The sequence below is a fragment of the Hakea prostrata genome, chromosome 7 (genome assembly GCF_041222555.1).
Source record: "Hakea prostrata isolate BN-2017 chromosome 7, UWA_Hpros_2, whole genome shotgun sequence".
NCBI classification, from domain to species: domain Eukaryota; kingdom Viridiplantae; phylum Streptophyta; class Magnoliopsida; order Proteales; family Proteaceae; genus Hakea; species Hakea prostrata.
Window position 1 is genome coordinate 1,203,042 of NC_142606.1, and position 24,071 is coordinate 1,227,112.

General features: G+C 38.3%; 1 protein-coding gene across 1 annotated transcript in view; it reads left to right on the plus strand.

Moving 5' to 3' along the window:
• Nucleotides 1–24,071, plus strand: part of LOC149008823 (phosphatidylserine decarboxylase proenzyme 3-like) — a 63,295-nt gene that overhangs the window by 13,352 nt on the left and 25,872 nt on the right. Inside the window, exons 4-12 of the mRNA XM_089160661.1 lie at nt 2,106–2,165; nt 3,577–3,645; nt 7,669–7,755; nt 7,871–7,921; nt 16,514–16,597; nt 16,798–16,889; nt 22,145–22,300; nt 22,414–22,498; nt 23,354–23,465. Of these exons, the coding sequence (XP_089016787.1) occupies nt 2,106–2,165; nt 3,577–3,645; nt 7,669–7,755; nt 7,871–7,921; nt 16,514–16,597; nt 16,798–16,889; nt 22,145–22,300; nt 22,414–22,498; nt 23,354–23,465 (796 nt within the window). The remainder of the gene's footprint in view (nt 1–2,105; nt 2,166–3,576; nt 3,646–7,668; nt 7,756–7,870; nt 7,922–16,513; nt 16,598–16,797; nt 16,890–22,144; nt 22,301–22,413; nt 22,499–23,353; nt 23,466–24,071) is intronic.

Genomic DNA, 24,071 nt, shown 5'->3' on the forward strand with positions numbered 1-24,071 from the left:
GCCTTTCTCCATCCTCTGATGCCGTGTTATGCTGACATGGTTTCCCCTCACTCTGAATCAGATTTCTCTCCTCTTTCATGCTCCCATCTCCATCCTCTGATTCCACCTTATGCTGACATGGAGTGATAATCACCTTCCTCCCCTGCCATGTGGCCTGCCATATTGCTCACTGTGGATGGCAGAGCTATTCCTTGTATCTATCATTTCTGCTCTTGTGTGCTTTATGGCTCCGCCTCCTTCAAATCTTCCCCCCCCCCCCCCCCCCCCCATAAATTCATAATTTAAGATTTGGAGATCCTCATTCTCTCATCTGAGACTCTCCCTCCTCAATGTTGGCATATATGTTGGCATATATAAGAATTGCTCATGGCTCTCCAGGCTTCTCTCTTTCCCTCTGCTTTTAACATAAGAATATCACATTTCAATTCATGAACATGAGAAGGAACAGAATGTCTGTTTAATTTCAGTGCTCAGAGATTAAATATGCCTAGAGCTTTTATCAGTACTTCCAGAATGTAGCAGTACTGCCTAATTGTGTTGTTTGCATTTTTAAGGTTAAAAAATAAGTTCCTCAGGTTGAAACATGGAGAAAATCATAGTGCCTAGAGCTTAAAAATAATGTGTTGTTTAATCGCAGATTTGCAGTGTTCAGAGGTTTAGCAGTACTGCCTAATTGTGTTGTTTGCATTTTTTAGCTTAAAAAAAAAAAGTTCCTATGGTTGAAACATGGAGAAAATCGTAGAAGTTAAACCAATGTTGGTGTGAGATGGGACACTGCCAATGAAGAAGAGGAGGTTAAGATAAAGTGGTGTGGGGGCAGTAGTTGCTAGTGCTGGGAGAGAGGGAGGAGAGAAGGAAAAGATTGTTAAACTTGGGAATTGGTTTTTAAGTTTTGATCAAGAGACTAAAATAGGACACGTGTCCATCATCTAAGTGGGAACCTCTCAGCTTGGACTTGTCATTACTTGAGGATAGTCTGTTCTGGCCCCACCCTCTTCCAAAGGGGAAATTTTGACCTTTTTTGTGGTCCAAATATTTTTATTGGTTTCATATATTGATGTTTTTTTTGTTTCTAGAATCCACTTGGTTTTGGTGTCTTCATGAATCTGTCTTTGCCAGTAATTATGGCAGACTTAGATATCTCCACCACATATGTTGGAGGGGTCAATCAACAGGACTTCCTTTTATTCCCTGGAAGCCTCTTTAAATTAATTAGGAGCAATTATTTCATGTGGTCATGGTCTTCTCTCTTGCCATTGGTTCTTGAGTTCTTTCAGGCTACATATAGGAACTTCTGTTGCGCATACTCTTGCTGGTTCTTCTGAAGACAATTCTGAACCACATGGGAGAATGTACAAATCACAGGGAGTCAATGAATTAAACCACAGGTAGCTTCACAGTTGTGATTCCTTTTCTTAATGATCTTCGCTCCACATTAGCTGGAACAGCATCATCATCGGAAACTCTAGTTTTCACGTTCAAATATCCAGGGTTTCATTACACATGGATCAGCATAGATTGCTATAACACCACCACAAGAAGAAACTTCTAAGAGAGTCCAAACTCAATTGATTGGATCACTGTACAGGTTTCTAGTGCTTTGATACAGCATAACAGTATCAAGGTTAAGAAATTGGCTCATGAACAACCAAGGAAGTGAAGGAATAAAGAGAAGAGAACAAAGTGAAAGACGATAGAAATCATGGGGATGAGAAAAGGGAACAGTTGGACTGCCTACTTGAGACATATAAGTTATTATGAGGACATAACAAAGTAAACAGTATTAGAATTCCCTTAACATACACAGCAGAACATACCAAAAACTCCTAAACTTGTTTTAACACCCTTTAACAGTAATCACAAAAAAAAGGGTTCACTGGGCATAATGTCTCAACAGGGTCCATGAAGTTGCTCCCATGGATGAGACAGGATAGATTATTGCCCTGATGCATGGGATAAGAAAGGTTTCTTTATCCTGGACATCTTGTAGATATGTTTTTGCATTTTGATTTATGATTGAGTGCAAAATTAACATTTTTCTTCTTCTTTCTTACTCTCCCAGCTAGTCACATTTGTTATTTAATAAATTTTGTTGTTTGCTGTAGGAAAAGAAACTTCTTTTGGAAAGAAATGGTCCTCATATAGCACGGATATCTGTGTTTGAAGTAAGTTCTGCAGTGGAAGTGAAAATCCCAGTATCTGTCTGTTCTTTTGATTTTGAACTGAATAGGTAAACTAATTGTGTAGAAGATGTTTGGCAGAAAAGTGGAATTAACAGTTGAAACTGGATGCTTTTCAAAGCGCTTCTGAGCATACTGATAGTGAGAGATCTATGAGCATTTTTATAAAATGATTTTCAAGTGTAACACATGGCTGTAGATAGAGTGGAGATGGTAGAACAAGATTTGGGTGGTTGCAACAAACTGATTGCAAGACTTAAGGCCTTGTTCAATGATAAATTTTGAACATTATTTTCCTTTATGAAAAGGTCCTATATTTTGAGTAACAAAAGACTTCCAATGTCAAATTTCGTTATGTCTCTGTTTGTTTCTGGGTAAGAAACAACGTCTAAACAGATCTTACCAGGAAGTTTCTATGTGGATTTTATTTCAAACAATCAAAGAATTTGGAAGTTTTCCTGACAAGTCCCATGTAATATAATATAATAGAAACTGGTTACAAGTATTCCATGCGTTCTGTTTAATACGAAGTTTTATACCCCTGAAAAAGTACTGCAAGCCACTGGTATGAGGTAAACCACATCCTTGTAACAAATTAACTACTAGAGGGGGTAAAGGGGCTTTTCTGAAAATATATGAAAAACAAAGATGTCAATCAACAGATGCACAAACAAAACAACCATGGACAAACTTATGCTTGACTGCTAAAATTGCTGAAAAACAACCCAGCTTGTTGTGAAGCCATCTGTTTTGGTTTATTTTAATCCAATCTCCGTTACAACCTAGCAATATCTGTGATTTCAGCCATGAAAGCGGAACCTGTCCAGTTGCTGGAGGGAAAGCCCCCCAAAAAAATAAATGAAGCAAGGGCTTTCTCGCCACTAGAGATAGAATGAGCATTCTTGTTTTGAGGAAGAGAATTTCTGGGGAAGAGAAAGCCTCAACAGCAGTCTTAGCTAGTTGAAATTTTCTTTGGACAAATAAATCTATTCCTGAAGATTCTTGGTCTATTTGCTCCACTGCTGGATGGTCTAGTTTTGTTTTAAAACTCTGTGGAACTTACTGAACAAGATGGCAATCTCATTGGAAGAATGTGCCTGTAATTCTTTTTCAATGTGCAAGACTCTAAAATGGTTTTCAGACAAAAACTAGTTACAGTCCCAAAACTCTGATTAATTGAATTTGCTTCTCACTGTAAAAAAGTGGAAATATTTATTGTATAATCCTGCTCTCTTTGCATATTTTATTGTCTTTTATATTTGAAAACACAATACCAGCAAGCAAAGTAATAAATGGGTGACTTTGTTTTAAACGCATATGTTAACCTGGTTCATTCTTTATGGAGATCTTATGTGATTATCAATGCTTTAATCATATTTGGAATTTTTTTTTGCAGACCAATAGATTGTCAAGGAACAATTTGATTGGTTATTGTGATATTGATCTATTTGAAGTCCTTACTCGGGTATGTTTTCTATTTCCGTCTTCATTGATGCCTTTCAAGTATATTAATGTTACTACAAAACTGTTGCTTTTATTTCGTGCTTCAGATGAGTTTTAGATTGCCTAAGTATTGCATATTAATTTCATGCTTTATGTTTTCTATCATGGCATCAAAGCATAGTAGCATACATATACTGTACAGGTACATGTCGTATTTAAAGTACAGTATACAGTAATTTTGATCATATAGATTCTTTAATTCAAAATTGGATGCATCTTCCTATGTCCAATGTGGTGAACTAATAAATTACAACCTCCTTTTGATTGCCCCTGGTCTTATTCCTAGGAGTTCTTGAATTCAAATAAAAGGGTTTTTGGAATAATTTGAAAATTACTTATCACTATATCATTTCAAGACATGTCATTCAACAATTTACTGAACATGTAAAATGACAGATTTTAACTTCATTGAGAGGATTTCCCCCCCCCCCCCCCAATCCTAACCTTCACTGGAATAAGTTTGTTATCCTCAAAGGGCATAAAAAATTAAAAATAAGGCTATAATTTCTTCTCTACCAAATTTGGTCCCAAGATGATATTCCCTTCAAACTTCTATTTTTGGATGGCCATGTTTCAGTTTATTAATTGTGGCGAACATCTATGGAATGTGAGTCTTGCAAAGCTAATTCCCGCTTTATTAGCTTAAAAATGTCATTTTTCTCCTGACATGTTATGGAGTATGTTGAGTAAATATGAAGGCGCACTCTGTTAGTTTTGAAATTCCTTGTTATCAGTCTTCCAATATGCAAAGGAGATGCTGATGAAGGCATGGAAGATTTCTCAGCATGTCGATGCACATGATATGGAGTGGGATTTTTGTTTTTAAATTCAACATGGAGGAAGTCAGAATAAGAGTGTGTCAGGCAGGCCGTTGGTATGTTAAAGCAGAGACCTTTCATTGTTGCACAGTGGCCCTAAGGCTGTTATGGAGAGAACTGAATTATCCTCTGAGCTATTGTGGATTTCCTTCCCGAAACCTCTCTTTCCATTACTGGTCTGCCCCACGCTTAGGTGCAGTTGGCAATGTCATTGAGAAACCGTTAGTCACTGATAAAATGACAAAATCCATGGATAGGTTGACTTATGCCTGGATTTCATGGAGGTGGAAGCAGCCAAGCATTTATCAGATTTGTTTCCTATTTATGGCATTAGTGGGAAAGTGCTTTTCATCAACAGGTGCTCTATGAATGGATGCAATCAAGATGTAAAGAATGTAATGTATCTGCACATTCAGATGGAAGTGTTTTTCTGGAGCTCTGCAGCGTCCAACAGTGGCATGGCTGGCTGGAAATTGGTGGACGGAGGGGGAGAGGCTAGAATGGAGATTGAAGGCAGGAAGAAGAATTCCACCATTGAAACAGAAGGATTCCAGCCTGGAGGTGGCTGAGGAGGGTAGAGCTGCTCAACTGATTTTGACGATCCCAGCCACGTCGCAAAGCCAATTGAAGAAAAAGGGAAGGCACCAATCAGATACAATTCTTTTTCGGTGCTGGCTGAAGAGAATGAGGAAGTTGAGAGGGGCAGAAATTCTAGGGGAACAATGATTGAAGAACCAGATTCAAATTTGAATTTTAAAGTTCCCATCACAATAGGGATTCCTGGTAGGGGAAAGAAGCTGCAAGATAGAACTGGTCTTGCAAAGGAAAAGAAGTTTTCCGTGAGGAGAGGGATCTTGTGCCATGTGGAGAATTTCAAATTGGAATGGACTCTTGTCCCGGAGGCTGTTGGAATCAGGAAGTCCACGGTGGTAGTTTGAGGGACTGTTGCGATAGGGGAGAGGGATCCTAGATGAGGGGACTCTTTGGAAGTAGATTTTGAAGAAGTCGAGTCAAATAAAGAGGTTGTTTTAGACGGTCGCTGAAGCACATAGTCTATTTGGCTGAGGATAATGATCTCATCAACGAAAATGATTCTCTGAGTCAATTGAATGCACAGAAGGGTCCCACTTCATGTCAGGAGAACAGAATCTAATAACCAACAACTTCAGCCTGTGATTGAGGGAGAAAAGACACATGGCACAAAGGGGAATACCATTCCTAGATAGAAGGCTGCAGCAGAGAGTAGATTTGGCTGCCGATGGAGGGTCCTTGGTGGGAAAGAAGGGCCAAAGTTTAGCAATAGAAATGGGTTAGGAGTTACCAGACAAATGGCTGCTGGTTCTGGACAATTAACCCCGGCTTTAACGTTAGTAAGCCCTTTTCTTTCTCATGTCAATATTCCTAGACAGAGTATGTTAGAAGGAAGACATGAGAGGCTCTGAAGCCTCCAACTTTGGATCTATGCCACCTATCGGTAGACATGAAAAATCCTGGAGGAACTGATATAAATGGCAAGAAGCCAGGGGCTATGCATGATAAAAATCAATTTAAATGCATTGTCTATGCTGGAATGCAAGGGGACTGAATGCCCCAGAAAAACAAATTCAGAATAGAAGATTTCATGATTGAGGAAAAGATTAAATTTGCTTGCTTGTTGGGACAAAAATTTAAGTGGACTACTTAGAGGCTGCAACTTGAAGCTTTAGACGAGGGTGGAAGTTCACACATAATGGCACTGTGAGTTTGCCTATTAGAATCTGTTGAGGATGGGATACAGATGCTCTAACAATGGAGTTTTTGCAGGAGAATGCACAGTTCATCCATTTTCGTGTGAGAATAGCTGGGACTTTAACAGGGTTTGTTTGTAGTGCTGTTTATGCTGTAATTCACAAGAGTGAAGGGTAAGCCTGTGGAGGGAAGTGATGCGGCTAGTAGGAATGTCAGGGAACCTTGGACTGTACTGGAGGACCTTAATATGGTGTGCCATTATAATGAGAAGCAAGGAGGTGAGCAAGGTCACACAGCTGCCATGGATGATTTTACTGAATGCATCTTTGAAGCAGGGCTATCTGACATCCAGTGGAAACTGGAATGGGGAACTGTTTAGCTGGTTAAACAACCAGAGATGGAGTAGCAGAATCTACTCTAAACTCCGACAGGGTACTTGTGAATGATGATTTTTTGGACAAACTTTTGTTGGTTAGAATCAGTATTTCTAGAACATGGTTTGTCAGATAATTGGCCAATTCTGCTGAAATTATTAGAAGACTACAATTTATGCACTAAATCTTTCAAGTTCTTCCAAGCATGGAACTCCATGTTAGATTACAAGGATGTAGTGAGAAGTTGGTAGCAAGGTTCGAGAACTCAATCTAAGGTGGGCCAAAAAATCGCATTGAGTTGGAGAAGAAATTCCTTCCATCTTGGCCCAACTTGGTGGGTTATAAGGGCTGTTGGGGCTGGAAATTTCTATCCAGCCTATTTTAGGCCTTCTAAACACAGTAATGGCCTCAAATTGATGAGTAGAAAATTGTGAATTGAAGTTCCATTTTTATGCAAGTTTGAAACAGGTGTGCTGAAGAAGTGAAGATGTAGACTTATAAAACATAAAATACGCATGACTTAACATATATGAATATATGTCAAATTATGGTGTGCTGAAGAAGTGAAGATGTAGACTTATAAAGCATAAAATACACATGACTTACTTAATATATATGAATATATGTCAAATTATGTTTTTTCAAAATCCATGTTCTACACTTGTTTATAATGTGCTGTGGTTTTACAAATAGTTCAGGAAACTGACATGAAAAGGACCAGAAAGTAAACTAACCTATGCACTTATAACTATAAGTAGCACTTACTAAGTCAGAATAGGATTTGAGAAAGAGAGGGGGACTTTCCTCCCATTGCGTGTACTACCCCAATAGCACACTACCACAATTCTTAGGTAATCCAACAGGGGTCCACGGCTTCTAAAGGACAACACTTAATATTTACTCTTGTGCCAATAATTCCCTCATTTTTTCCGGAGTGTCTTCAAATTTAGGTTGAAACTGTTTTCCTTTTTGTACTCTATGTTTATTCATGTACCCTTGTATTCCTTTCATTGTGTTAGCTTTGTTTGTATTCTATAATCTTATTATGTTTCTACTTTCTTACAGGATTCGGATTCTGAGTTACTTGACCTATTAGATCCGTCTTTATCCAACACAGTTGTTGGCAAGGTTTCTGTCTCATGTAATATTGAGGTGGACATTGTAATCCATATCTCATGGCTTATTATGCCTAGTGATAGTATGATAAGTATGATATAGCATCCATAATCATGACGGTCCTGATCATTAAAGTTGAAAATGTTTGCAGGATCCTGTTGATACTGAGAAATGTTTCGCATCACGCATGTTGTCTATAGTGGTATGCATTCTATTGTGGTACATTTCTCTAACATTAATTTTTCATTTTGATTGGGTTACTTTTTATGCAATTTTTCTTAATGCCATTTAGTTACTGAAAATGTGAAGCATCTTCATTATCACTGTAAATTGGTAGCAGAAACAGAGGTAAGAAGAGGACTTCTTGAAGGCTTTCGTTAACTTGAAAGCCTTCCATGATCAATCTCTAATGAAGTCATATTGCAGAAATTCCAAAACAAAAGTGAAAATCCAAGTGAAAAAATGGAAACAGGTTCTTGAGTTAGCGCCAGGCTAACTTGAGATTCTATTGTATTCTAACCTCTTTTTCTCTTACCCTTGACCTTTAATGCCCCCCCCACCCCCCGCCCTTAAAGCTGGAGCATATAGATCAAACGTGCCCAGCTTGTTGCAAATATAATCAACCTTGGCAGCCCCTAAAGACTTTGTAAGTAAATTAGCCAACTTCTCTCTTGTACGAACATGCTTAGGAGAAATCACCTTTGTTGCAAGTTTTAATGAACATAATGATAGTCCACTTCAATATGTTTTGTACGTTAATGAGACACTAGATTAATAGCAATATGAATGGCCACCTGATTATCACACCACCCTATGATAGACTGATCACACCTAAACCTAGGCTACCTAGCTCTTTCATCATTTGTTTGGTCCACATCAACTCACAAGTGACCTGTGGCGTAGCCCTATACTCAGACTTTGTGGTTGTCCTAGCTGAAGCAGTTTGTTCTTATTCTTCAAAGACACAAGGTTGCCACCAATCAGAGTGCAGTAGCCCGTGGTCGACCGAGCCCAATTTGCATCAGAAAACCCTTCAACTCTTCTGTGACCATTATCTCTGTTTAGTAGTCATGGCCAAGAGCCTTTTAAAATACCTTGATATCTAGAACTGCATCCTAATGAGATGTCCTTGGGGCATACAAAATTTGGCTTACAACACTGACTGGAAAGGTAATGTTAGGTCAAGCCACAATGAGATAATTCGATTTTCCAACAAGCCTTCGATACATTTATGGACCATCGAGAATATCTCCATCTTCTGGCATAAGCTTTATATTCAGATCCACAGGAGTATGTAAGGGCTTAAAGCCAAGCATTCCAATCTTTTTCAACAAATAAAGCATATACTTCTGTTTTGAGTCTTTTGACAAGAAAATCCCTTTCTGAGGTTGAGCAACTTCTATACCCAAAAAATATTTCAGTTTTCCCTAGTCTTTAGTCTGAAAGTGTTGTTGCAAATAGAACTTCAATTTAGCAATCCTTGTAGAATCATCTTCGGTGATAATAATGTCATCAACATAAACAATGAGAAATAGACTTCTAGTACTAGAGCAACAGTAAAATAATGAATGGTAACTGTCACTAGTAAGTCCATAGTCCAGCAGCTTAGAAATGAACCGGCCAAGCCATGCTCAAGACGATAGCTTCAAGACATTCTAATATTTCTCAAGACAACACACCATACGACACTCCCCTTGAGTAACATACCCAAATGAAAGAGGGTAATTCTCAAGCATAGATAAACAAGCATGGAATGTGGTGGATACGTTAGCATAAGAAACAAAGTTAGAGACAGGATATTGAACACAACTTTTAAGTGCCTTCGCAAAGGGCAATCTGAGTATCAAGTTTGAACAAAGGATGGCGAGGACTTACCACTGGATTTGGTGAGAAAGAAGGTGCTCAAGTAGGAAGGGCAGCACCCTGTTGGTGACGTCCTTGAGCCATCTATTTAGTCAGCTTGGATTTGTGGAGAACAGTATCCTGTATTCCTGTGAAATAGTAGTCCATATAATTGTGATTGGGACATCATCATCAAAGTTGGAGACGTAAACTTCAGACCCTAGAAAGTTGGAACCTTATATTTTCCCCGACTACCCCTAGAAACCCTCGAAAATTAAAACCTAACTTCCCAAACCGTAGACCTTAGAAACTTGAATCGAAAAACAACTAGGTTCGTAGTTAGGTTTTCAATAAACTTAAGCTTATTAGTTCTAACTGAACCCTATCTAGCCTCCGTACAAACCCTAGAATTCCTAAATAGCCTAGAAACCCTAGCTGCAGGGTATTAGAAACCCTACTAGCCTGTTGATTTTCCTTTGTTGGATCCTGGTAGGCCCTCATCCTTTGAGGCTACATCATCACCACTTCTATTAAGGTTATCTTAGGTCTGCAACCTAGTTCTTTTAATTCCTTTAATCGAGATTTAATAAATTCTTTATGATTCTCCGTACATGATCATTTAAAGGCCTCCATTGAACGTGGTTGTGCCACCTTAGTCGACTTTCTTGTATGTTATCATTTATTGGGTCTACTACAAGATGAGCTCTATGATCATTCCTTATCTTATCCTTCCTAGTTTGCCACTCATCCATTTTAGCATCTTCATTTCTTTTACACTGAATTTATCTATATGATGCTTTTTAACAATCTAATACTCTGCACCATACATCATAGCTGGTCCTATGACTGTCTTATATAATTTTTCTTCGACCTTCAAAGGAATACGTCGATTATATAAGCCCTCTGATGCACCTCTTCACTTCATCCACCCTATTTTAATTGTTTGGGAAATATCTTCCTCGATATCACAGTTTTTATTTATGATTGAGCCAAGGTACCTAAAACAATTGCTTTGTGGAATCTCATTCCCATCAAGTTTCACCACCTCATTATCCATTCAACCACGACCAAACATAAACTCTAAATATTCCGTCTTCATTCTACGTAGTTTAAAGCCTTTTTTATTTCAAAGTTGCTCTCCATGGCTCTAACTTGGTATTAATCCCTATTTGTTCTCTTGCATCAAAACAATATCATTAGTAAAAAGCATACGCCTAGGAACCTCATCTTAAATGTCCTTAGTTAAATCATCCATTATAAGTGCAAATAAATATGGGCTTAAAGCTGATGCTTGATGTAGCCTAATTGTAATCGGGAATTCACTACCTTATCCCTCCCCCCCAACAATTTTTACACTTGTTACTAAACCATTATACGTATCTTTAACTATGTCTACATATTTACTTGCAACATTTTTTTCTTTAATACTTTCCAAATTAATGCTCTAAGGACTCTATCATAAGCTTTTTCTAGGTCAATAAAGACCATATAAAGATCTTTCCTACACTCTTCTTACCATTTTATAAGTCTCCTAATAAGGTAGATAGCTTCCATTGTAGATTTTTGCGGCATAAAACCAAGTTGGTTCTCTATAATAGTTTCTTGTCTCTAACAGGTTTCAATTACTCTCTCCCTTAATTTTATAGTATCACTCATTAGTTTTATGCCTCTGTAGTTATTATAGCTTTGAATATTTCCTGTACTTTTTAAAATTGAGACCATGCTACTTCTCCATTCATTTGGCATTTTTCTTGCTAATCCATAGATTCCTAAGCTCTTTCATACTTTTATTGGGATTTCATCAAGACCTTGTGCCTTGCCTATATTCATGCTCCTTAGAGCTTTTTTTACTTTAGACATCAAAATTTTCTATATATATGTTTGAAAATTGGTACCATGGAAAATGGTGTAATCATTTAAATCACACATACTTGAAATATGTCCATTTAGTAGGCTAGAGAAATTGACTTCCCATCTCTTCTTGATGTCCTTATCACGTATTAGTACTTTATGATCTTTACTTTTAATACATCTAACATGGTCTAGATTTCTCTTTCTGTCCCTCATTTTAGCCATAATGCGAAATTTCACTGAAACTAGTCATCTCGTTACCCAGCGAGATTTAACGAGATTAAACTTTTGCTGAAATTTCAGAATGTTTCCGCCAGATTTCGACCCAAAGTTTCAGGTGAGGGGGGTATTCATTCTAGACACTGGGAGTGTTATTTTTGCGTAAAACCTAACCTAAAGTGGTGTTCTTGATTGATACATGTTCGACTATATGCGGGCAAAACTAGAGGTCTGCAACATGAATTTAAGCCGATGTGAAAATGCAAATGATGCTAGAGAGCACAAAGATCTCATTAAATTTTGACACCGTGAGTTCATGCATTTTGTAAAAATCAAGTTTGGAGAAGTGTGGTTACCTCTAAGATTCAGTTGAAACATTGCTTGATTGACTCGATGCACATGTTTTTCTGCAAGAATCATGCAAGAACTCTCCCAAGTTGTCGAAGATTGACTAAAAAATTGCAAGAATCAAGCTAGAACAAGACAAAGAACTTTTGTAACTAGAGCCGAAATTTCACAAAGAACTTTTGTAACTAGAACCAAAATTTCGCTACAGGCGAAATTTCGGTGTAACGAAATTTCGGTTGTAGGTTGACTTTTATAACCAAAATCTTATCTCACGATATTTCGACCATCGAATGATATTTCACCGATATTTTGGCGAAATTCGGTACTTTTTATTTTCGAAGCTTGTTTCGTTCTGCCAAGTAACCAAAACGCGAAATTTCGCATTATTTCACCGAAAAGTAGTACTATGATTTTAGCTAACTTATATATAGTTTTCCCCGCTTCCGTTATGCCTAGCGTATTACATAAATCCTCATGGTTCTTTTCCCTTGCTTTTCCCACAATTTTCTTAGTTTCATTTCTAGCCAACTTATACTGTTGCAAATTCACTACATCTTTAGTCCTTTGCCATGTCTTAAACCTAGCTTTCTTATTCTTAAAGGCTGCTCGAACCTCACCATTCCACCACCATGTCTTTCTATAAAAATGGTGCTCTTCTTTTAATTCACCTATGACATCTTTAGCCACTTTTCTAATACACAGCCATCTCATTCCACATTGCTTACCTCCATAGTTGTCAAGGTGTCGCCTAATTGTCGCCTTGGCGTCCAAGTGCTTTCGAAGTGCCTCAAATCGGCATCGCCTTATTTTTAGGCAATAAGGCGACCGCGGGGGGGGGGGGGGGGCCCCCGGGGGGGCGGGGGGGCCCCGCCACGAAGGGGGGGCGGCTTTTTTTTTTAACAAAAAAAAAGACCGCCGGGCGAATACCGTGTTTATTGCCGGTATGAGGCGTCACCTCAGGCCCCTCGGACGCCTTATACCTTAAAGCGTCCGCTTTTTTTTCTCTTTTAAATCACATGAAAGATGCCAAATTGAAGGCATATATTGAATTACTTATTAGATTCCGATTATAAAGTATTTATTGTTTGAACCTATATGCATATTTATAACGAAGCTACATGTGATCAAAATAAAAACAAACAAAATCGAAAGAGAATAAGTTCTTGACTCGAATCTCACACTCTCACTCTCACTCTAATCCTAATCTCTTTCTCTTTTCCTCTCTTCTTCTCTTCGATTCCCATGACGACACTTCGGCAAGCAGTGGCTAGCGACATGCGACTTCTTCTCTTGGTTTCTTCCTGCGACTTTTTATTTAGGACCTACTATGTGTGGTTTGTAGTATGTTGGATGACTTGAGGTAGGCTAATATTAGTTTTTTATTATATAAGATATGATAGATTTATAATGGATTAGAGTGAATGAGATGTACACTAAAAATTTCACTTAAAACACCTCAACCGCCTTAAAAGCGCCTCGGAGGGTGCCTCATCGACTCATCGCCTCAACTAGCCTAAACCGCCTTGTATCGCCTCATCGCCGTGACAACTATGCTTACCTCAAATTCCCACTTTGCTTGTTTGACTACTTCATTAATGAAAGATTTCAAGCAATCTCCTTTTAAGTTTTACCACCTTATTGGAGGATAGTTAACCTTGCACCTTTTTTGAGTTTGTGGAGTGAGGCACACATCTAAGAATTACTAAAAGAGTAACTATACTAATTAAAATTAGAAAGTAGGCTCTATAATTCAGCCACGTGCGTAAATTACTAAAATAGAAACTAAACTGAAATTCTAAATTGCTCAAGAATAAAAACCTCCATGGTATGTGATCTTGGGCCCTCAAATTCTCTATAAATATTCCCACTATGTCAAATAAAGGGCTCTGATGCCGTTCACGTGAACAGTGTTTTGGCTTCCTTTCTTCATATTTTGTCCTGTTGTAGCAGTCCAAGTTGACTAATCAAAAATTATGGAGCAAGGGTACCTTCTAGTTGGACCACGTATGGTTTGAGTTGGCCACCATTGCTGGTCTGAATTGGTCTAGATGGTTCCAGTGTGTCCCAATTCTACCCTAGATAGTTGAATGTAAAGACATATTGTGGGGGGGGGGGGGGGGTAGGATGATTTCAAGGAGTCCCATGCTGGCTGTGTGACTTCTTCCAACCTCTGATGGATTTATGGAGGAGTCCCATAATTCTGGTGGAACTGGGTACTGGAACCCCCATCGGACCAATGGGTGTATGGTTGCGACGAGGTGGTGGTGACAGATTTTGATGTTGTAGGAGCCAAGGAGGAGTTCTCATTTGTAGAGTTGGCCAGAGTTTGATAAAAGCGTATCTCAGAGGGTTCTAATGGCTTTTTTGGGGTGTTGAAAAGCCTAGCGGGGCAAGTTTTAGTAAGGTCCCCAAAGACTGTAGGAGAGACTGTAAGAGGTAACAATTTATAGTGAGCTGCTCGCTGGAAATTCAGACCTTTATTGTGATTAAAGGAGGGGAGCAATCTGCAGGTCCTTTGATGCATAATCTATAGAAAGCCAAGCAGTCTGATTTTCGGAGCCAATGTTCTTAGGCAATTTACTGTATGATGATGATACTGAGTTCCTGGTTGAGATTGGCCTTAAAGTTTCATGTGGCCTATCCAGTGGATATTTTATCCATCCAATGATTTGCATTAATCAAATTTGCCATTTACATGAAAAATATAGTGTTCAGCAGAGGAAACGGGATTAGCAATGAAGAAATGATTATGTAGCCTTTTTGTTGTGGTGGATGGGAGAGATTGCTTTACGTAAACACTACAAAATGCCAACGCCAATAAGTTTTATTTTCTCCATTGACTCTTTCCTCCTTTTTAGTGTAACTTGTAGTGAATATCTTGTGCTTGTTCAAATTTTTTTTCTCTATACTAGGTTCTTTCCAGATTCTTCAATGCAGGAACCATTAGAGTTAGCTTCCAAATAGTTGTTCTGTTTCTTAACATCATTAGACTTTTGCTTTCAAATTTCTTCATCTGTACTTTGTAAGCATCCAAAGAAAGTAAGAAAAGACCAGTTGCTTCTCTCCTTCACTTGTAGACTTGTTCTGATCAAATCTGTCCTCCAACCCTCCAACATCTATTGGTGTGGAGTCTTCCCTTTTCCCAAACCCTCAGTCCAGGCCATGGAGTCTCTCTTTTGTAGCTTCCTCTAGAAAGGCCAGGAAACTTCTAGATTTCTTCATCCCATTAGTTGGTCCACAATCTATAAACACAAACCCGTAGGTGGCCTGGGCATCTGCAGAATCAAAGACTATAATATTGCATACCTTCTAAAAGTCATATGGAGAATCTCTTCAAAAAAAAAAAACTCCTTTGGGTTGTCTAGGTTTGCTCCCACCTTCTTAAGAATGATTCCTTTGGATTGCTACCCTCCCTTCCAACCCCTCTTGGACTTGGAGATCTCTCCTCTCCCTGTGCCCCCTAGCTCTTTCTTCCTCCTCTTTCTCTATTGCTGATGGCTCCAATATCTCCTCTGGCTTCACCTGCGGTACCCTCTTAGTATTTTCTGCCATGTCATAGGGCCGCATGCTGTGTACACCTTTGGCATTCTAAAGAACTCTCCCCTCTCTTCCTTCATCACCTCTAGATACTGCACCCCTCCCACTCAGTTCCCACTTCAGCTTGACCTCGTTTGGAATCTCCTTCCTCCTTTCACTCCCCTTGGCCCCTCTAAGATAAGTTCCTCTGGCTCCCTTCCAGAAATGGCATCTTTACCATTGGCTCTGCTTGGCACCACGTTTGTGCCACCTGTCCCAAAGTCCCTTGGTCCAACCTTGTCTGGTTTAAAGGCAACATTCCTCGCCAAGCCTTCACCTGTTGGAGAGCTGTAGCCCTTGTCTCCCCACCCAATCCTTAACCACTGCTCCTTTCCAGTTAACCCTATTGTATCTTGTGCTCCTAGGAGCAAACTATTCCTCTTCTTTGCCAGCCCCTCCAAACATATTTGGCTTCTTGCTATTGCCTCTATGTGGCACCAATCCAGGTGCCCCCGCCCCTTTTGACTTCGAGTGTCATTGATTCACCTCTTCCTTTGGTGATCCCTCAACTGCTGACACGACTTTGAAGCTGATCTTTGGCACCTGTATCTTGCACATCTGGATGAGCGCAACCTCCACAAATGGAATTCCAAATCCAGATCCACTGACCAGATTTGGAAGGCCATCTGCAGGGATTTTAAGGAACAGGCACATTGTTATTACCTAGGGACTTTATGTTGGCTTGCTTGTCCATTCCAGGGTAGCTTAGCCTAGGATGAGCTCCCTACCCCCACTTTGTATGTTCACCTTCGTTACTTGTGTATACACACACACACACACACACACACACACACATATAGAAGAAAGGGTCATTAGAACTAATCACAGAATGCATAACTAATCCAAATAATAGAATTACTTCCAAATAGTTGTGGCCATTTGTCATTTAAGGAAGATTTTTTGCTTCTTTACATTTCAACTGCTTCAGGTAATGATTGTGTTTGTGGTTTGTATATAGGACTGTAACCAAGATGGCAAGCTTACATTCTCTGAGTTCTCTGATTTGATTGATGCATTTGGGAATCAAGTAGCGACTAGCAAGGTTTTTGGTCCACAAACTTCCTGCCCCCACCCATTTTTTTGGTTTTCTTTAATGTGCTTGAACTCATTTAGCATCCCTTGGAAGCCAATATTTCCTTTGGAAGTGGTTATTGGTCTTTCAGAATTCAGAGTATTATGATATCACATCTGAGGTTACCTATGGTGTATTTGCTAACTTTTAGCTATAACATTGTTTATTAGAAGGAGGATCTTTTCAAAGCAGCTGACATAAATGGTGATGGTGATGTTAGCGTGGATGAGTTGGCAATCCTTCTTGCGATTCAACAAGAGAAGTAATGATTCATCTGAAATTATTTCATATCTGAATTCAACACATGAACTTCATTATATTCCATTGGGCACATGTTTGGCTAATGGATATTTGACTTAAAACACTGGGATATTTTACATCTTACGGGAGCTATCATACCTTTTTTGGTTTGAGTCACACCTATGCAATTTTCTATTCCTTTTGTTTTGCGGTGTATCATGGGTAAGGTGATGACATTTATGTGACTGAGTTTTGTGGTGTTCCATATGGTGGTGATGTGTTCTAGAAATTTCAAGCAAATTTTTTATGTTGTTCGGTTACTTATTCCCCAGCATAGAGGGACTTTTCATTATACGAGGCCTTAATCTCTTTTTAAGAATAGGTTCTTCTTTGGGGGTTTCTCTTGTGAAAAAGGAGGATGACCGTACAAGCAGCAGCAAGATGCTCCTTTTCTTTTTCTTCCTTTTCCTCGTTTTGTGGTCTTCAGCTTGTAATTGATTTTTTCCATCTCTTTACTTTTTTTTTCCTTCTTTTTTCACTCTTCTACTTGGCTTCACAACAAGCCACCTGGCTGCACAACAAGCAGCCACAGATTAGGCAATTAATTGTGGCAAAGTAATTTTCTTATGATATGTTGCATCCAATTCATGAATATCATGTTTTGTCTTTTATATTTCATGAGTTCTCAGTTATCTGGTTAACCATCAGAGCATCTATCAGACACATAATTATGATATATTGCTTCCAATTCGTGAAATTCCATGTTTAGTTTTTTTCATTTTTTTCCTACAGTTTCAAATTATCTGGTTAACTGTCAGAACTTCTGTCAGACACATAAATCACAAACTCTTCTGTGTCATTTGATTCCAGACAGAACTCTCTGTATCTGTAGGCAACCTAGTGTTTTCTTTTGTAGTCTGGCTAAGGGGATTCAATTGAACCTTTTATCCAAGTAGATCCTACTTGCTGCCTTTGCCAGCTTGTCAGAAGATGTCAACCACCTTTTCTTCAAATGCCTATTCTCTACTTAAGTTTGGTGGGAGTTCTAGACCATTGTTGGCCTGGTAGCTGAACAGTCCGTCAACAGGGAGTGGATATGTCTGTTGCAGTAAATATTTTTGTGATTTAATTGGGAAGCTTGCATTTGGTGCCACTCTTTTATTAGGATATAAGTGCAACATTAGATGGACCAACTTGTGACCTTTCTGCAAAATTTGGGATTCCATATTTTCTTTCTCATCAGCAAAGTCCCTATGATGTGATTGATGTCTCTTACCTGTATACCATCCTGAATGAACAGGCTTATTCTTGTATGTATTATGGGTCTCCCCCCTTCTCTCCCACCTCCGTGAGGATTCTCTGTGGTTTGTAGGACTGTTTTCTTCCCCCTACCCCCCTGGGGTTTACCTTGTTGTTTACTTTTCCTGATTTACCCGAAAATAGAGGAATAAAATGTGCTGTATTATTGGAGAAGCAAACTATCGAAGCTTTCTAATTGATATGACACCCTTATATCTTCAATAACCCCATCAATTTAGTACATAAAATTACACCTGTTAATCAACTAGAGAAAGTAATCTTTAATAAAGAGAGGAAGCCAGACTGGGATTCAGTAAAACCGAAGCTGGTGATGGGGAATTTTTATACTATCTGAAGTCTGCTATCTGCTGAACTAATGAGGTTGAAACTGTAGGTGGCCCAGTGGTGACACCATTGGCTACATAACTGAAAATCCCATACAGATAGAATCCAGAGTGTCAAGTGGCTTGAAACTGGTGGAACCCCTGTTTTGTTCGTTTTATTCCCAGATTCAGCACCCAGACCTGCTACATCCTGGTAATGTCCATCTCAGCCACCAGCTGGTCTCCTGCATAGCAGGATACCACAAAGTTCTAGCTTGGAGAGGATAACAGTGTATTGGGAGTATGGAACAATATCTCCAATCTTTGGAAAGAGCAGCACTGCAATGAAATTTATTGCTGAAATTAGGTAGGACTTCAGTAGATATCATAGGATAGGGTAAATGACAGTTACCTCCCCTCTTAGTTGAGTGAATGACATTTAGGCCCCCTCATTATATAGTAATGACACTTATTGTTGTGAAAAATAATGACGCAAGTGTATAGTGCCGTAACAAGTAATATAATGATGAAAGAATCGTTCCCTCAAGGACTATAGAATAAATACCAAACTAATTATACCAATTTTATTCGAATAAATATAAGAAAGAGAATTATCCTAGACTAAATTACAAATTGAGATATGTTTATAGCTAAAAACCTAGGGGTCATATGCACCATAACTAATCCTTCCCACCCATTGATCCCATCTTTATAATCTGAAATATTTTTTTCTGATTGATAGTCCAGATTCCCTTCCCTATCTACTAGTCTCTCTTGAGTACTAATAGAAATTCACTCAATTGCGAACCCACTATATTTCTATGTGGATTAAAACAACTAAGAGATCATTAAATTCTATGGTTTCCCATGTAACAACTAGACAACCCATGTAAGTGTATTTCTATCCTATATGTAATTCATGGCATTTACTCCAACAAACTAAACACATTAATCCCCTATAAGTTCATTATGATTAACGAATCAATTGATTAGTGGCCAAATTATCAAAAGCATTAAGAATAGGAGTAAATACTTAATAAATGAAAACAATATTGAGGATTATATTAAATGAATTCAAGAGTGGAACTTCAAAGTTAGGTTACATCTGATCCCTAGAAAAATTAAATTAGTTCATTATAGAAATTAAAAACAGCACAGAAGAGTTCAAGAACATTGAAAGAAGATGAAAAAAAAAACTTATTTCAAAGCTCCAAGTCTTCTTCTCCAAGTCTCCAATGCCAACCAACGTCTCCAAAATTCGTCCTCTCCCCTTCTCAAAACGTCCTCCAGCGGTTTTGTTCTTCTTTTTCTTATCCTTGACTCAGTTTGGTATAATTCTAATTTCCTAATCTGACTCAACCAAGGAAGAATTTGGTATACAAATCGGACTGACTTCAAGAGCTCAAATGCACAAGCCCACCGTTGGATTTGAAGAATAAGAAGTTATGAAGCTCCTATCCAAAAATCAGCTTGATTGGACACCAGATCACTATCCAATGAAGAACTTGATCGAAACTGGACAGAGAAACTCAAAAACGGGATTTTTTCCTCTTCCTTCTTTGATCTAGTCCCAAATAGGAAATAAAACCCTGGAGTATGCAAAGAATCCTTCTCTCCACGTTTTTTACTTGAGGAAGCTTCTAGAGTCTACTTTAACTTGATGAAAAAGACTTTCCTTTTTTTGGAATGGAATAAAATCCAACTTGGTTCTTTAAGATTCTTTTCACATAATTTTCCAATAAAACCCCTGCCGATTTGGTTGATTTTCTGCAAGCACAAATAATAAATCTTAATTAGAATGTGCTAGGAAATATATAAAATCTCCAAAATTGTAGAAATAAAACAAGTTAATTAGTAGATATAAAATCTAGTCATCACTTACACCCCGCCCCATCTACCTTTAGAAACATCACAATAAGCACCCTACCATCATTTTTCGCAGTTAAGTGGTGCTTTTTCTGTTATTTTTTCTTAATATCCAAAAATGCCCTTAACTGGTGTGATCTTTTTGTGTTAACCCTGAACTATTCATTTACTCTAAGGGTCAAAACACTAAACTGCCCTCATTTAATAGTAAAGCCCCAAAATACCCCTCAGATGTGTTTTCATCCTAAGACCTAACCCAACAGTTTCCACTTTCCAGCTCCCACTTCTAAGGGGAGGATACCACCTGCAAATGGCAAGGAGACCTAAGGACATTCAACTGATTTCTTCTGGCCAAGTTCTGTCTAGATACACAAATAGGAAAGCTTCACCAAACTGAACATAAACCGAGATACATGGAGTTCAGCAAAGAAAATCAAAGATTATCCCCAAAGAGAAAGAGAAAGTGTAGCAGATACATAGAGAAATTGAAGAGTGTGAAAGAGAGACAGATTGGAGAAATGAGTGGGAGTTGACTGGTTCATGACAGGCCTGTATACTAATCAAACAAAGCATCAAGATTGATGACTTAAAGTTAACAAAATCAATTTCTGCATTTAGGACACTGTTGATTAAGTTAACAAAATCAAATTCTGAATTTAGGACCCTGTTGAATCTGAGATAAAATCTGATTGATAGAGTAGTTTAGTTAGCCCACAGCTTGATGCCCTGAATAGAAGCAGTTCAGCAGGATAATCTTAAGCTCACTGAGATACTTGTTTAACAGATAGGGATGCTGTCCTGGTCCCAAGCCAGCGCCATGAGAGAGGTTGCCACATACTTTGTAGATGCCCTAGCTCAGAGAATTTATCTCAGATATACTCTAGATGCACTTCTAGGAGACCTGCCTTACTTGAAATTCGCTCATTTTATGGCCAACCAAGCCATTCTAGAGGCCTTTGGGGGGGGGGGGGGGGGAAGAGAGGTTAAATCTTAAGGCCATTAATCAAAATAAGAAAAGAAAGAACAGTGGGAGGAGAGAGAGAGAGAGAGAGAGAGAGAGAGAGAGAGAGTGTGTGTTCAATTTTTCCCTTCGACTTCAAAAATGTCTCAGATCCTTAGCCTTGATTTATCAACAATTTCTTGATGATAGTTGTAAATCCATGTGAACATTTGAAGCAAGCACTGTTTATACAGCCTGGAGAAGCTTTTCGATCATGGAGATGGATCCCAAATGAATTAGAAATCCGTGCAGGTAGTTTTTCGACGGCTTTTGTGCATTGGTAGCATATTCAAAAAATTTCCCCTTTAAGAATATGGTTGAAGGAGATTTCCTTCACCCACATTTTTTATCCATAAAACAATAATAAGTACTCAACGAGGGGTGTTTTAGTCTTTTAGGTAGTTTTAAGGGGTATTTTAGTCTTTTAACAATGTTAGGGGTAAGATGGACGTTTGGTACCACTTAACAGGAAAAACTAACTGTAGGGAGGTTATTATTAGGCTCTCAGGTAGGGGGGATAGGTGTCAATGCGTCATTATCATATTATGAGGGGGTCTAAGTGTTATTCAGCCAACTAAGAAGGGAGGTAACTGTCATTTCCCATAGAATATTACCTTTCTGTTGTGTTCAACATATATTTATTTGCATATTATATGAATTGCTAGGGATGTTTAACATGGTCATTAAACTTTACAATTTTTATTCCAATTAAGCAGCTTGCATTCTGTTGTAGGTAGCTTTGCTGTCAATATTGTTGTAATATTGTTGATTCTATATCATATACTCCAGGGAACCACTTATAAATAGCTGTCCAGTTTGTGGTGAGACTCTTGGCAATCCTGATAGGTTAAATGATATGGTTCATTTGACATTATGTTTTGATGAGGGGACCGGAAATCAAGTTATGACTGGAGGATTTCTGACTGAAAAACAGGCATCATATGGGTGAGAAATTCTTAGTTCATTATTCTTCTGCAAAATTTTGTCATTATTTCCCTAGAAGTGCTTAGGTTGTCAGTCTAAATTTTGTAATACTTAGGACTATCTGTACTATTCAGGTGGATGTTCAAACTGAGTGAATGGGCCCACTTTTCATCATATGACATTGGTCTAAACTCTGGGTCAAGCGCTTCACATATTTTGGTGAGAAGTTTATTTATCTTTTCCCTCTTTATTTAGGCTGTGAATTGTTGAAAGAGGCCAATTTTGCATGTTTCATTGTGGCTGATGAACACTTATGAGAATATAATAAGGCTTTTCAAATAGATTTGTTCAGTTTTCAATTGATAGGGCCTTTGTATTGTTCAATTTGAGCTTTTGGACAGTAGGAGTTACTATTCACAAGGAATTTAAGCAAAATATTAGGTGATGGGTTTACGATTTAAACTAGTTTTACTTAAAAAAATGATCCTTATGTAAAATGATTCTACCTAGTAGGTCCAGGACTTAACTGGAACCCCTCGTTATATCTGAGAATATTAGGACAGCACTCTAACCAAACTAACTTATTCTGCAAAAGGAAGAAAATATTCCTATTTTATAGACTTTTAATTGTTTGGAATAATTACCTAGACAAGGTTTTTATGTATTTTCTATTATTATTCGGAGTTAAAAACTGCATACTGGTGTAGCTTTTTAATTGTGCTTGTAATCAATTAGTGTTAAATAGTATGTGTAAGGGTCTTTCCAAATTGTCTCTATAGTTGTTTTGGTCTAGCTGTAGTTTTTTTTTCCATAGTTAGCTGTCACTATATTAGGTTATCCTTTTTGTAATTTACAACTTACAAAGGCTTATCATGAGCTCTCCTCGTACTCGTAGGTACTGATTTCCTGGTTCTTGTACCACTACAATAAGTAAATGTAAAAAGGCTCCAACTATCGATTTAAAACTCTTGTATCTCTTTTGTTCTTCTTCATAGCTTGCATAATTTTATTGGACTGGTATAATGTGATAAAAAGAATTTTGACTTCCTCTAATTGATAGTTTTATGCTTTTAGGTTTTTGACCGGAAGACAAAGAGGCTGGTGGAAGAATTAATTGATAGCAAGATTGTTCTCTCAATGAGAGCCTTATATCAATCAAAAATAGGGCTTGGCCTTATTGATACAGGTATGGAAGCCTTTGGTTATTGCATACTTGTCAATTCAATTCCAAAACTTAATCAGCTTAGTGTTGGATGTAATTTCTCTTTGTTTGTATTAACCCCTGTAACAAACCAGGGCCTAAAACCACTGACCCCGATAGAGAGGAGAGAGGATTGAGAGAATTGAGGAAGGACAAGATGAGACCGCCAAAGAGAAATTACAGTGGACGATCTTTGGCTGTCCCCTTTGGTATATATATCATGTGAAGGTCCAATGGACTCGGTGTCCAGGCCATGGACCTCTAGCCAGTGGAGTGATAAGCTTTCTGGGTGTTGAATTCTTATACTTCTTTCCTATTATCATTATGTTCCCATCTCCTATTGTAATTAGGTCCTAAGCTTACCTAGATAAAAGGTATTAGTGTACATTGCCTTTGCAACTCCTCCTATTATATGTCCTTATATGAGGACACAGAGGCTGTATGACAGAGACACCATCTAGTCCAATACAGGGGACCCAGTCAAGTAAATTAAGTGCCAAATTGATGAGGCTTCTCTTAGACAAACATTCCAAGGGATAGTGTCACATCAACTCATAACAAGTCTAGACAACCACACAAGACATTGCATAA